The sequence below is a fragment of the Styela clava genome, chromosome 13, assembly GCF_964204865.1.
Source record: "Styela clava chromosome 13, kaStyClav1.hap1.2, whole genome shotgun sequence".
NCBI classification, from domain to species: domain Eukaryota; kingdom Metazoa; phylum Chordata; class Ascidiacea; order Stolidobranchia; family Styelidae; genus Styela; species Styela clava.
In genome coordinates, this window is record NC_135262.1 from 13,743,215 (window position 1) to 13,758,172 (window position 14,958).

The following is a 14,958-nucleotide window of genomic DNA, read 5'->3' on the forward strand; positions in this document are numbered from 1 at the left end:
TTTAAACACATCCCATCCGCACGACGTACATAATTACCCGTATAGAGTTAATTAATAAGAGTTTCTGTTCATGGCGTGAATCACGAGGTCACGTTTTCAATGTTAATTCGTTATTTGATCAACGTACATATATACCGTTCAATAGATTTTCAATGTGATCCGATTCTAGTTTTAAGAAGTTTTAAAATTGTATTCTGTATATCGTGAAAAACTACGAATGAAATCAAATAGAGGTTTTAACGTCTATTCATTCGCGTGGGTGTTGAGAGGTAAAACGTGGGCTTAAGATTACGAGTCAGAGTAGGTCAACGACACTCTGGTCAGTCAATCCTGGGGATTCTGTTTAATCCCTACATTTGCAACTGTTCAGCAATTCTGTCCTATGATGTAAATGTTTCTTTTGGGAAGTTAAAAAGATAATATCTTGACATTCATTCAAGTGTTCATCTAGATCTGACTTCATCCAGGAACGGTATTTAAAACGAGTTTAAAATATTTCCATCTCGTGCCTTCATTGACGTTTTCATCTCTATTGATGTCGACATTGGCAAAATAGCTGTTCTAAAATCTTCTGAAGCTGGTTAGAAGATTCTGTGTTTGTGAATTTCATTTGTGAGAATGTTTTAAAAAAAAACGTATATCTAGAATTATTTAATCCGCGTTTGATATATACGTACTTTCATTTTGATGTCCCCCATCTTGGCGTTCTCCGGCAGAAGAGCATATTCTTAATATATTATTATTAATTATCAAGCGTTATTGAAATATTAGAATCATATTATAGGAGAATTTACGTATCAGCAATTACACATGTGATTTACTTTTTGTTTTTCGTAAGCAAATATCTTTGAGTGATATTCAAATTTGCGGGCATTCAAAATATTTGTTCATAATCACATATATATATATATATAATATAAAATACCTGTGTGGGGCGATCCATTCCACCTTGATAGTTTTTGCATCACTTCTTCTGCGCTGTCTGATTTACCGCGAGACAACAGCCAACGCGGCGACTCTGGGACAATGCTGAAAGGTGTTAAGCTAAATTTCTGCATCAATTTCATGTAATATGCACTTAAACTTTACTAATGTATGGACTAGCAGTATTGAAAAGATTGGCATTTCGACAGAACTAGCACGTGATATATAAATATTTCACAATGCTATATCCAATTCACCATCGTTAAATAATACAAAAAATTAAACATCCTCGATATGAAAGCTTGAGATCCATTCGCTTTCCCTCGGACTTTGCCATATTTTATCAATATTGAGAAAATGCGATTTATATCTTCAAATATATTCACTAACGTATTTTTTCACTTACTATAAAAAAACAAATCCAAGAATTCCAGGTATTGTTGTAATAAAATACATTTGTCTCCAACTAGGATAAAGATAGGCAACCCATAGAAACGCTAACATATTCGCGGTGAATCATATTGCACCGAGAGCACCTGAAAATAGATTCATTCAGTCCTATAGCTGTTGTCGAGCTTATTGGTTTTCGCAATTATTATTTATTCATTTTGATTTAAAATCATATGAAAGTCATATAAGCAATTCCTGTTGTACCAGTAAATGGAATTGGAGTCATTTGTACTCACCGTTCAGGACCCAAAGCTTCGATCCCGTAGTTTCTTGTATAAGTATAGTTGTCACAACACTTAAACCGCCAACAAGGAAGCCTGATATAGCTCTACATACTGCAAATTGTTGCCAATTTTGACAAAATCCAGTGATAACTTGAAATATCAGAACTAATATGTATCCTGAAAATATATTTCAAATGCTCTTTTTAATTACTTTAAAATCGCAGAAGTCGCAAATAAATTTTCTCACCTATAACCGAAATTTTCGTTCTTCCATAGCGATCGGATAATTGTCCAAAAACGATAGTCCCAGGCATAAAACCTACGTAAAAAATTGATTGAAGGAAGCCTGGTATCCAACTGCGATCTTCAGTTAAATCCCACTAAAGTATTTTTGCAATAAAGAAAGCATAACGACTAACTATAGTGATTTCGAATATTAGTTGAAAATCAAATTTTACATAACATGATCCCAAAATACGTGAATTACTAAATCAATGTATATAAAAAAAACGGGAAATCCCTAGATTGTTCACTTAATAAAATGAAACTACGTTACCTGGGACACAATGGTTTCTGCGCCCTGAGCGTGTGGATTGTCATCAAAGGCTGTCGACGGCGCAGCAGAAAACACCAATAAAATCCCATCAGGGGGTTTCGACAACTAAATAATAAAAAATAATTATACTTTGTCAGATTTTTGTTTAAAATATTCATTACTATGCGATTTTGTATTGTTTAGTATATATACGATTCTATATTTTTGCCAATACTTGCTACTAATTATGCAATGCTTTGTTAGATTTAAGTTATTGAAGTCTCAATTGAAAATCCTACAGCTATTCGCAAATGACTATATTTTTCTTACCGAAAAAAGGAAAGCCAACGAAGAGAGAAAAATATACGCTCGACTGGAGACCGACCCCACTTCATTATTAAGAGTCTCATCAATATTATTCATCAAATATATATATTAGTATTTATAGTATCAATTTTATCACTCTTAACTGCCTTTATGTCTGCATATACATGGCAAGGTTTCAGCACCAGAGTTTGAAATTAAACCTGAAGCTATTTCTAACAAAATTAGAACAGACAGATTGAACGAGTTGAGAAGGCGGATAATTACACGATTAAATAAATATACGAAGCAAAGCTGTTGACCGGTTGTGAAACTCGATCCTGAAATATCGTTGCCTTCGACTCCAACACGTATTCTAGAAAATTACGCATAATTGCACTAAATAGTAGGCTACGGTTGAAATGACGTAAAGTCGGGAGGTAGACGACGGCGATTCAGAACGACCAAAGTAGCAATTCTTGCAAGGTATATGGATCGGTTGTCGTAAATAAAATGAGAAGTATAGAAAAAATTCTGAATGTAGTTGGATCTGTTTACAAAAGAGCTTATTGTATTTTATCGTTGTTGGGTTTTCTATTTTTGGTAAGTTAATTTCATATATGTGTATTGGTCGGAAAAACATTAAGACAGGGTTTCAAGTTTGATGAAAAAGAAAAATGACTCTGTATGTATAGCAATGTCATTTTATATATCAAATAGGTGATATTTCACTGGCACAGCACAAGCAACAGGGGCAAATTGTAACTACTAACGATTAAGTTTAACAAACTAAAATTCAACGATAGTTTTAAAATATTTAAGCTAGCGAAGCTTCCAGATCTTAACCTATATCAAATGCCAGACTGTTGGGTTGGACTTAGAGATAAAGACGCATCAAGTGAACACACTCCTGTGTAATCATAGTGTAATTAATTATATCGTTTATATTCATTTGTAAATAACCGATAAACAGCTTGGTCTTGCCGAAAAGGGTGTGGGTGGAATTGGAAGGTACCCGGTTGATGAAATACATCCCGAACCTTGAGTACATGGAAAAAAATATTGCAATATTGACATTTGTTCAGCAGGCAAAATATATAGTTGCGAACACTAGAGCAGCAGCGTACAAATCCCGCCCACATCGCTTCATCGAACATCGAAGCAGTATTACCTGCTTTAGAGCGTGTTGTTATGATGGTCTTCGCATTGGCAAATAGCTTACAGCCTTATTACCGATTTAAAGCAAGCTATTTACAATGCAAGATCTTTTCATGGTTACAATCCTGGATATACTTCAAACCCAAAATGGCTTGGTTTCCAAGTTGATCCGGGATATCATGGAACTTCGAAACCGCAGTTTTTCCACGTTGCTGATTTGTTTGAATCGGTTGTTACTCCAAGTTATGTTACCCACGGAGAAGAGCTGAATTTTACATGGAATATAAATTTTGCCTTTAGATGTAGGAAGAAGTAATTTACTTGTGAGTAACACAGGCTGCGCAATTTAACGGGGTGAGCATGGCCAAACACAACAGCAATAAAATAAATCTCCACCTAACCACTAAAATTTGTATATATAAAAAGTTTTCAATGATCAATAACTTGTTCAGGACTCATATGATGAGGTATGCGTAATACCATAAAGTGGATTTCGTTATTTACTATAATTGCATATTTAATTCTCACGCTATCTGACCAACGTTCTTATAAGAAGATTGTTGTTTGTTTATAATCGGCTTCGAAATAGCATTGTGTCTTTATTGTCTATACAGCGATTCTCATAGTGTTACAAAAATTAAATTTAGTTATTTCTGTTGCAGTGCTCTACACTTTGAACTAGAGATCTACCGATGTCAATGAAAAGGCACTGATACCGATATTTGAAATTGTCGACATCAGCGATATTCTAATAACACGTAATTTACATCAATGTAAATACAATTTTGTTGAGTGGTCGAAACGGGACAAAATATTTGTCTGCGAATAGTATTTACAGTGAACATTATTTCTTCTAAAGCAGCGCTTATCCCAAAAACTTCAAATCCTTTTTTTATTCAAATGTATCAATAATGTGTCACTAGACTCACTTCTATTGGTTTATTAAAATACTTGAACCAAGTGCATCGTAATATGCATTTTATCTTTGTAGGTATGCAAAGATTAGCAATCCCATTAGGCAAATTATAGCAGACATTTCGTTCTGCACAAGCGCACCACGCAATGAACATCTATGGGCAATCACCCAACCACTATACTAACTGTAATGAATTGAATGAGGCAGTAAATGTCGCATGCATGTTCCACGTCCACCCACTATAATAAGTCATAGTTCAAAGCATACTGGATGAGATCAGAGAGCTGCATATATCGGTTCATTTTTAAGCCGATATCGAAAAAATGGCCGATACCGATACATTGGTACATTTTTACGTCGGACTCTACTGTATATCATTATTCGTTATTTTCCTTTGTGTGTGTGGTCGCCGATTATCGTCAAGCAACAGTGGATTGCGTCTGTCTTACTGCATTTGTTATTAGCTGTTTCGAGTATAAGTTCAATAATTACTGCTCTTGAAATTATATTGAACGATTGCGGCAGATCCAATCCACAGTCGCTTCCATGACCTTTTTCACAAAATTTGGGCGGCAAATCAGAATTCCATTTCCTGAATCCCATTAGAAAATTTCGCCATGTAAGCAGTGCCATACAAATGCAATTTTCGGAATCCTGGCACGAAAAAGTAGCGTTGCAAGTGAGGCTCATTTAGTTGTCAGTGAGACCAATGACATTAAACAACATGATGCGCAACTCCGGCATTTTTGTCCGAAGATCGTATTCGATAGCACGCTCCAATGCACATACTTGACGAGACGAAAACGAGCGGATGTGTGCTGCTTTCAAGGCGTAGCACGAATGGTGTTCGTGCCTGCTTTGACAGTTGTTGTCGATTTTAATGATATTTTTGAAAGTTGGGGTAAAAAGAAATCGGTAAAAGGTAAGGTGAATACTATTGTTGTATATCACACCCGCACTGTTAAGTACATGTGGGAAAGCCAGCCTTTGTCAAATACTACGAAGTTATTAATTCAGTACGGTACGTAGTTGCCCATTTGCCGAAATTACATATTTACTTACCCCTTATGGTTTCAAATAGTTCATGCACCTCCAGTTAGATTTTTTTAATCAGTGAGGATATATACTCATTGTTGATTGCTGCTCATTGTAACATACTATTACGCATTCACTTTTATTTGCGTATTGAATCAAAGTGTTAACAAGTTCACCTAACATTTCACTCATACCGGTCTATATTGTATTGTCTGATTTCTCAAGTATTTGGAGCCACGAATGCTTGTAATTTTCTGACTAAACCCTTTTATTAGTTGGTTTATATACCAAATTCAGTAAAATATTTTTTAAATAAAACATGAGATATTGGATTTATTAGCTTTTCCATTCTGAATCATATAGACTGCTTTATTTATTCTTAACGAAAATTAATAAATCTCCTCTCTTTCTTCAGATGTGAAAGTTGTGGACAAACCTGTCTAAGCATTGTGAGACTCTTGCAGCACAAGAGGCAATAGCAGAAATAGCAAGTATATCAATCAAGAAATTAAGCCGACATAAAGCAAAACTTTCAACTATTCGTCTAATCTCAATTTCCTATTATTTATTCACAGGACAACTATAGCAGACGGGGAGATATTAGAAGTCTGGCGACATATCAGTGACAGTGTGATTCCAAGAAATATAATGCAATTGAAAATATAAAATTGCAATAGAAAAACAACCTATGGAGGCATGCAAAGACATTTGACCCTCCGGTAGAGTTGTGTATGGCCCCCACATCCTGCAGGGCTTGAGGAAAATAACTAAAAATTCCAAAGCGTAAGATTGCATAAGCGGTCTTATTTGTAAAAAGGCACAAAACACTCCAGACATACTTAAAACAGCTTTGGAAATGAGGATTACGGGTACCTCACTGCACCTGTGTTATATTTGGTTCATCAACTTTTGGTAGTACTATAGAAGAAATTCCGGAAGGGGTATAATCATCATTCATGATAAAATACTATCATATATTTTTTGAACAACTTCAATCTAGACCAGGGATCTCAAACTCGCGGCCCCAGAGAACTTCCAGTGCGGCCCTCGAACGCTTAACAATAATTGTAATAGTATTTTGGAAGTTTTTATTTTTATCTAAATGTAATAGATTTTTCAAACCTTCTAAAGTGAAATTGATTATTCACACAGAAAACAATTTACTGAAAGTAGTTTTGGAATATTGATTTTTTTTGTACACATTTTGACCCAATTAAGAATACACATCAAGCTAGCAAAAGAATACTTGAATAAAACACTTGAGTAATTAAATTAAACGCAAAGTACATGAAGAAGGTGGCATTTTCGAAGAAAATGGGAGTTGTAACATTTCTGCTCTTCACAAAATTCTGAAGCACATTGTTTAATTTGTCATATTTCAGACTGGCCTTAGTATGCTGGTGACACAAAAAAGATGCCAAACGCCAGGACAAATGTAATTATTAAAACATTGAGTTTATACTGTAGTATTTTTGTTAATTTTAGGTTCATATATTTAGATAAGTTATTTTTAGTGTATGTATTATTCTTTCCTTATTTAAAGCTTGTTCAAAAATGATTTTGATGGTTGTACATAGAATTTTACGATTTTTTATAATAAATACTGTAACTTGCAAATGTTGCAATAATAGTGGAATGCAAATATTAATATGTAATTGCATTTGAAATTGAAGAAAATAATAAAACTTAATCCAACTGTTTAGTTGCATCACAATATATGTCACAAACTAAAACTATCTTAAAAATATCTTTTAAGTATACATTATCAAAAACTGTTTGCGGCTCTTTTTACAATTTTCAAAATGCAATGCGGCTCTCGAAAACCCATGAGTTTGACACCACTGATCTATTCTAGACGATTCAAGCATTGCTTCGGGAAATTATATCACTTCAATTAAATTGAAATAATCTCGCTATATTAAATACAAAATCGTTGCTATCATAAAGGTAAACCAATCCAGCTACTCGAAATATATTGGCCTTCACAAAGCAATGGAGGCAAAATTGAGAGTTCATGAGCTATGAACATTTGTTCTTTTCTTTGTCTTGAACTTTCCATACTCCACAGCCCCTATTAATTTTTTTTAATTTTAATTACCATGTGATGGTCATACATATCTTTAACTTGTATTTTCTGTCATGATGTATTATCTCAATGTGCCAAACTATTAATTAGTGTGCATATTTTGCTTCCAGATGACATAAATGTATTGTCATGTTTATTACCTCAGCTTGGAGTATTGACAAGAAAGAGGTGCCAGTAAATTAGGTAAAAAAATTTTCAACTCATTGTTATAATCAGAATTCACAATCAATAGGAATTATAAACAACCAACAATCAGTGAGAATTATATGCGAAATCCCTCAGAATAAATTTGTCTAAAATCGGAGGAAGTCAAAAAATATAGGTAGTTTCTATCCACACAAGCATTTCAAGAAGACTTGCTCGAGCCAAACTAAATGAGCATCGTCAGGTGATCGGTAAGGCTGCAAGTTGAATTCAGCCCTGCAACCTCCTGCATAGAAGATAATATTAATTAGTGGGCTATGAGCTAAATTCTTAAATTTAAACAAACCTATCTACGATGCATTATGTACCAGCAATGTTACCTACGATTAACTGAATATGTAATATGTCTAATAAATTCACCCACAAAAGCAAGTTCGATAGGTGCAAACTTTGTGTTATGGAATTGTATCGCAGCACAGTTTTGTATGACACCCTCTTTAAATGAAATTTCAATGATTAAGCGCAAACATTAAAATTACTAACTTTGAACTTTGTCATTATCTGCAAAATGTTCCACACAAATCTTTCCGCTATCGCGTTTGTAATCTTCTCTAATAAAAAAAAACGTCTATGATGTCCAGAATTGCTCTTTACAGCTTGCCTGTTATTCCAGCTTTCCAAGTAAGCAAAACTTCTTAGATATGGAGATTATTTTGTTTTGTTACAGGCGCAAAAAGGCAGTTACTACACTTAAAAAAGACGCCGAGTAGCAAAAGCGAGCGGAAAACGGACGCGAAAGGCGACGAGAAATATGTGCATTGGAGCGTATCATGAAATACAATGTTTTGCCTGTAGTCTTATGGAGTGACGTCAGAGTTGCCTATCATGTTGTTTAATGTCATTGGTGAGACCAATGACATTAAACAACATGATAGGCAACTCTGACGTCACTCCATAAGACTACAGGCGAAAGATTGTATTTCATGATACGCTCCAATGCACATATTTCTCGTCGCCTTTCGCGACCGTTTTCCGTTCGCTTTTGCTGCTCGGCGTCTTTTTTTCGTGTGGTACCTGCCTTTTTGCGCCTGTAACGAAAGAAAATAATCTTTATATCTAAGAAGTTTTGCTCACTTGGAAAGCTGGAATGGCAGGCAAGCTGTAAAGAGCAATTCTGGACATCATAAACGTTTTTTTTTTATCAGAGAAGATTACAAACGCGATAGCGGAAAGATTTGAGTGGAACATTTTGCAGATATTGACAAAGTTCAGAGTTAGTAATTTTAATGTTTGCGCTTAAACATCGAAATTTCATTCAAAGAGGGTGTCATACAAAACAGCAAAAATGTTTTTACTTCTCTTAACGGTGCTGTGATACAATTCCATAACACAAAGTTTGCCCCTATCGAACTTGCTTTTGTAGGTGAATTTATTAGACATATTCAGTTAATGGTATGGTAACATTGCTGGTACATAATGCATCGTAGATAGGTTTGTTTAAATTTAGCTCATAGCCCACTAATTAATATTATCGTCTATGCAGGAGATTGCAGGGTTGATTTCAACTTGTAGCCTTACCGATCACCTGACGATGCTCATTTAGTTTGGCTCGAGCAAGTCTTCTTGAAATGCTTGTGTGGATGGAAACTACCTATATGTTTTGCCTTCCTCCGAATTTAGACAAATTTATTCTGAGGGATTTCGAATATAATTCTCATTGATTGTTGGCTGTTTATAATTCCTATTAATTGTGAATTCTGATTATAACAAAGCGTTAAAAAAAAAATTTTACCTCATTTATTGGCATCTTTTTCTTGTCCATACTCCAAGCAGAGGTAATAAACAAGACAATACATTTATGTCATCTGGAAGCAAAATATGCACACTAATTAATAGTTTGACACATTGAGATAATAAATCATGACAGAAAATACAAGTTAAAGATATGTATGACCATCACATGGTAATTAAAATTTAAAAAAAATTAATAGGGGCTGTGGAGTATAAAAAGTTCAAGACAAAGAAAAGAACAAATATTCATAGCTCATAAATTCTCAATTTTGCCTCCATTGCTTTGTGAAGCCCAATATATTTCGAGTGACTGAATCGGTTTATCTTTATGATAGCACCGATTTTGTATTTAATATAGCGAGATTTTCTCAATTTTATTGAAGTGATATTATTTCCCAAAGCAATGCTGAATCGTCTAGAATAGATCAGTGGTGTCAAACTCATGGGTTTTCGAGAGCCGCATTGCATTTTGGAAATTGTAAAAAGGGCCGCAAACAGTTTTTGATAATGTATACTTTGAAAGATATTTTTAAGATAGTTTAGTTTGTGACATATATTGTGATGCAACTAAACAGTTGGATTAAGTTTTATTATTTTCTCCAATTTCAAATGCAATTACATATTAATATTTGCATTCCATTATTATTGCAACATTTGCAAGTTACTGTATTTATTATAAAAAATCATAAAATTCTATGTACAACCATCAAAATCATTTTTGAACAAGCTTTGGACAAGGAAAGAATAATACATACACTAAAAATGACTTAATCTAAATATATGAATCTAATATTAACTAAAATACTACAGTATAAACTTAATGTTTTTTTTAATTACATTTGTCCTGACGTTTGGCATCTTTTTTTGTGTCACCAGCATACTAAGGCCAGACTGAAATGATTATATAATACCAACTCTAACTAACGAGGTCACATGATCATGGGTTAATCTGGATCTTTGCAAATATTTAATTAATTCCAGTAATGCAAAAAAGTTACTTTTATCATTTCATATATAGATCAGTAAAAAACATATGACAGATTTTTTCGACAAGACATTTCGCACCACATTGCGTGGAATAGGATTGCTTGAATTATTATTGATATTGATTTTTAGTAACTAAGTCGTTGTATAATTATATTAATACACAAACACATGTAAATTTTCTGTTCAAAGTTGGTCTTCGAATTTGTCATATTGACTGCTGAGCTTATTGTGTTTTTTCATTGTATTGATGGAAATATGACAAATTAAACAATGTGCTTCAGAATTTTGTGAAATGTAGAAATATTGCAACTCCCATTTTCTTCGAAAATGCCACCTTCTTCATGTACTTTGCGTTTAATTTAATCACTTAAGTGTTTTATTCAAGTACTCTTTTGCTAGCTTGATGTGTATTCTTAATTAGGTCAAAATGTGGACGAAAAAAAATTAATATTCCAAAACTACTTTCAGTAAATTGTTTTCTGTGTGAATAATCAATTTCACTTTAGAGGGTTTGAAAAATCTATTACATTTAGATAAAAAAAAACTTCCAAAATACTATTACAATTATTGTTAAGCGTTCGATGGCCGCACTGGAAGTTCTTTGGGGCCGCGAGTTTGACATCCTTGGTCTAGAATGAAGTTGTCCAAAATATATATAACAGTATTTTATCATGAATGATGATTATACTCCTTCCGGAATTTCTTCTATAGTACTACCAAAAGTTGATGAACCAAATATAATACAGGTGCAGTGAGTTACCCGCAATCCTCATTTTCCAAAGCTGTTTTAAGTATGTCTTGCGTGTTTTGTGCATTTTTTCAAACAAGACCGCTTATGCAATCTTACGCTTTGGAATTTTTAGTTATTTTCCTCAAGCCCTGCAGGATGTGGGGGCCATACACAACTCTACCGAAGGGTCAAATGTCTTTGCATGCCTCCATAAGTTGTTTTTCTATTGCAAACATTTATGGAGTACTCTAATTATATTTCTTGGAATCACACTGTCACTGATATGTCGCCAGACTTCTGATATCTCCCCTTCTGCTATAATTGTCCTGTGACTAAATAATAGGAAATGGAGATTAGACGAATAGTTGAAAGTTTTGCTTTATGTCGGCTTAATTTCTTGATTGATATACTTACTATTTTTGCTATTGCCTCTTGTGCTGCAGGGGTCTCACAATGCTCAGACAGGTTTGTCCACAACTTTCACATCTGAAGAAAGAGAGGAGATTTATTAATTCCGCGTTAAAAACAAATAAAGCAGTCTATATGATTTAGAATGGAAAAGCTAATAAATCCAATATCTCATGTTTTATGAAAAAATGTTTTACTGAATTTGGTATATAACTAATAAGAGGGTTTAGTCAGAAAACTACAAGCATTCGTGGCTCCAAATACTTGAGAGATCAGACTATACAATATAGACCGGTATGAGTGAAATGTTAGGTGAACTTGTTAACACTTTGATTCAATACGCAAATAAAAGTGAATGCGCAATAGTATGTTACAATGAGCAGCAATCAGCAATGACTATATATCCTCACTGATTAAAAAAATCTAAACGGAGGTGCATGAACTATTTGACCATAAGGGGTAAGTAAATATGCAATTTCGGCAAATGGGCAACTACGTACCGTACTGAATTAATAACTTCGTAGTATTTGACAAAGGCTGGCTTTCCCACATGTACTTAACAGTGCGATGCCCGGGTGTGATATACAACAATAGTATTTACCTTACCCTTTTACCTCAACTTTCCAAAATATCATTAAAATCGACAACAACTGTCAAAGCAGGCACGAACACCATTCGTGCTATGCCTTGAAAGCAGCACACATCCGCTCGTTTTCGTCTGGTCAAGTATGTGCATTGGAGCGTGCTATCGGATACGATCTTCGGCCAAAAATGCCGGAGTTGCGCATCATGTTGTTTAATGTCATTGGTGAGACTTAGTTTTGGCGTTTATATGAGGATTCGAAAGGTGCGTGCTCTGCATTCGCTCGCATGCATTGTCCTACCTTCAGCGCTACCAAATCGCACACTTGTCATGAAAACCAGACTGACTAGAATCCGATTCAGCAAAGGTATTTCCATGGTAAATATGTGAAATGCGTGTAAACATGTAATTGCACTATTGGGTCATCCGAAGAAAGATTCGATGACCCAATAAATATTGACTATTCTAACAGATAGGCTATCTATTGTGTGCGCATCCAAATCATAAATATAAGTCACACAATTGATAAGATAAAAATCATAAAACTCCACTTACCCAGTCAGCTTACATGTGTAATGATCTAATCTAACAGAGTGGAGCTAGATCAATGCCGCAAGACACCCAAACACACTCTTTGGCTACTGAAATAAAAGTAATTTTCATATTTATTCCGGGAGAGAGGAATTTAATACCAACGACTTGCTTAGACAGAGATGTGACATGCCATGCAGCATATTGTTGGATAAACATAACTAAGGTTACAAAATAACTATAACAGAGCAGAAAAGCCTGAAAAGATGATTTAAAAGCCCTGCTTTTGCATCTACATTTGCTAAAAAAGCCTTCATAACATTGAAAAATACACACCCTGAACTACTCATTTTTAGTATAAATATTCAAAAACAAAATTTTTATTTTGCTTTGCAGGCTTGCAGCACAAACTCGACAAAATATTCATACACAGGGTTGGTTTTATGCTTTCCTTTTCTTTAAATCTTAATACTTCTAACAGAAAACTGCTGTTACAGCCTGTAACCAATTTGAATCACGAGATCCAGAGTTTCGAGAATAAAGAGCCACAGATCTACGGTGTTTAAATGACTGTCGATAAATTTGTTTGTAACTTTGCAATTCATTGTATTTCTGAGGGGTAATGATAATGTATGAGGTACTGTAAGGGGTCGACAGTATAAAAAAGTTCGAGAAGCGCTGTTATAGAAGACTAATATTTCAAGGAATCCTTGACAACCTGGAGAAACGTTATTTTTATACAGTTTCACGAACTTATACGATATTTTTAAAAATGCTTCTCACTACTGTCACTCCAAGAGATTGTTCATTTTTGGGCATTGCCTTTGAATACTTGAAGCTTACCTTTTATTAAGAACTTTTATATATAGTTTTTTTTTTAATTATTTGCACCGAACTATATATGAACACGAATGTCATATTATTAAACGATGCGGATACTGCTGTCTTAATTAGCAATAGGTAACTTACTTACAAAGAAGCTCAGTATGCTAGGATCAGCAATCACCAAAAAATTTTTTTATGATTTTCAAAATCAAGGATTTAGACAAGGATAGCTTTTTTGTGACGATAGATCTATCACATGGTTACCATTATTAAGTTGTATTTTTTTCCCAACCAAATAAACATCTTGAATACTAAACTGCCTTAGCATATATATGTACAATTTCTGGATGACCTGAATTATATTTCTAATTTTCTACAGCTAGAGATATTTTAGACTTTAGGGAAGTAGAATATAAAAGTTCTACTTACATCAAAGTGTAGATGCAAACTAAGAATGATATACGCTCCAAATAAATTGCCCACAATATTTTCATCATGAAATGAATGTCTGTATAAAAAATAAAACGACAAGTGTTAAATATGAGAACCAGTGAAGTGAATATTGATAAAAAAGCTACCGCATTGAAAAAATAGAATCCGCAAATAAATTGATTTTAAGATTATGGAGATGAGTAATCGTCAACTACTTTTAAACGCAGAGGTTTTCAATCGGGGTTTGCAGTGATCTAGGGTTCCACAAGTGCCCATTAAAAACCGAGAGTTTATTTTATTGTATGTATTATAACTAATGGGTCTGTCACCAATATTGAACTTGCTGCATTAAAGATCATATTGTTTTGTCAGTATTAGGTTTCAAGTCATAAGACACCCATTAATATATATATATCATAATATACAACATATTATTGATTGCATTTTGCAAACTTGTTCTAGCTCAACTTGGCGATTGCACTATAAAAACTCTACTTTGCGAATCAGAGTTTTGGTTCAGCATATTCTCATTTCAAATTCCAGACTTTTCAGGTTGTTGAAAATTGAAGTGGGAAATTTCTACAGAAAAAAGTTGACTAAACAATCTTTAGTAGGCTCGTATTAACTTAAATTTTTATTGCCCGGATTCTATATGCAGTGCACAACCTAATATCATATATCCTAAATATGAGTGCAATAACAAAATAATATAAATAAATAATAATAACATAATCTCATTCTACGTAATACCAAGTTCACTTGTTATCTCATAGTCTAATTATGGATCCCAGTCTTTCTATTCTTGCAAATTTGAGATGTACTATCGCTGTTGGGTCACCCAAACCTATTTTTGTTTGATGTTAGCCCAAGGGTCTAAGCCAGTGGTTCTCAAACTT

The 14,958-nt window shown here is 34.0% G+C and overlaps 1 protein-coding gene across 1 annotated transcript; it reads right to left on the reverse strand.

The window, feature by feature from the left end:
• Positions 1–1,440: 1,440 nt before the first annotated feature.
• Positions 1,441–14,320, reverse strand: LOC120334438 (solute carrier family 22 member 15-like). Its single transcript, XM_078119464.1, has 7 exons — positions 14,060–14,320; positions 12,830–12,915; positions 2,464–2,660; positions 2,155–2,259; positions 1,846–1,978; positions 1,611–1,775; positions 1,441–1,460 (listed from the first exon to the last, which is right to left on the reverse strand). Exons 3-7 carry the CDS (start codon positions 2,554–2,556, stop codon positions 1,441–1,443), a joined length of 516 nt encoding a protein of 171 aa, XP_077975590.1. The 5' UTR covers positions 2,557–2,660; positions 12,830–12,915; positions 14,060–14,320.
• Between the last annotated feature and the right edge of the window lie 638 nt (positions 14,321–14,958).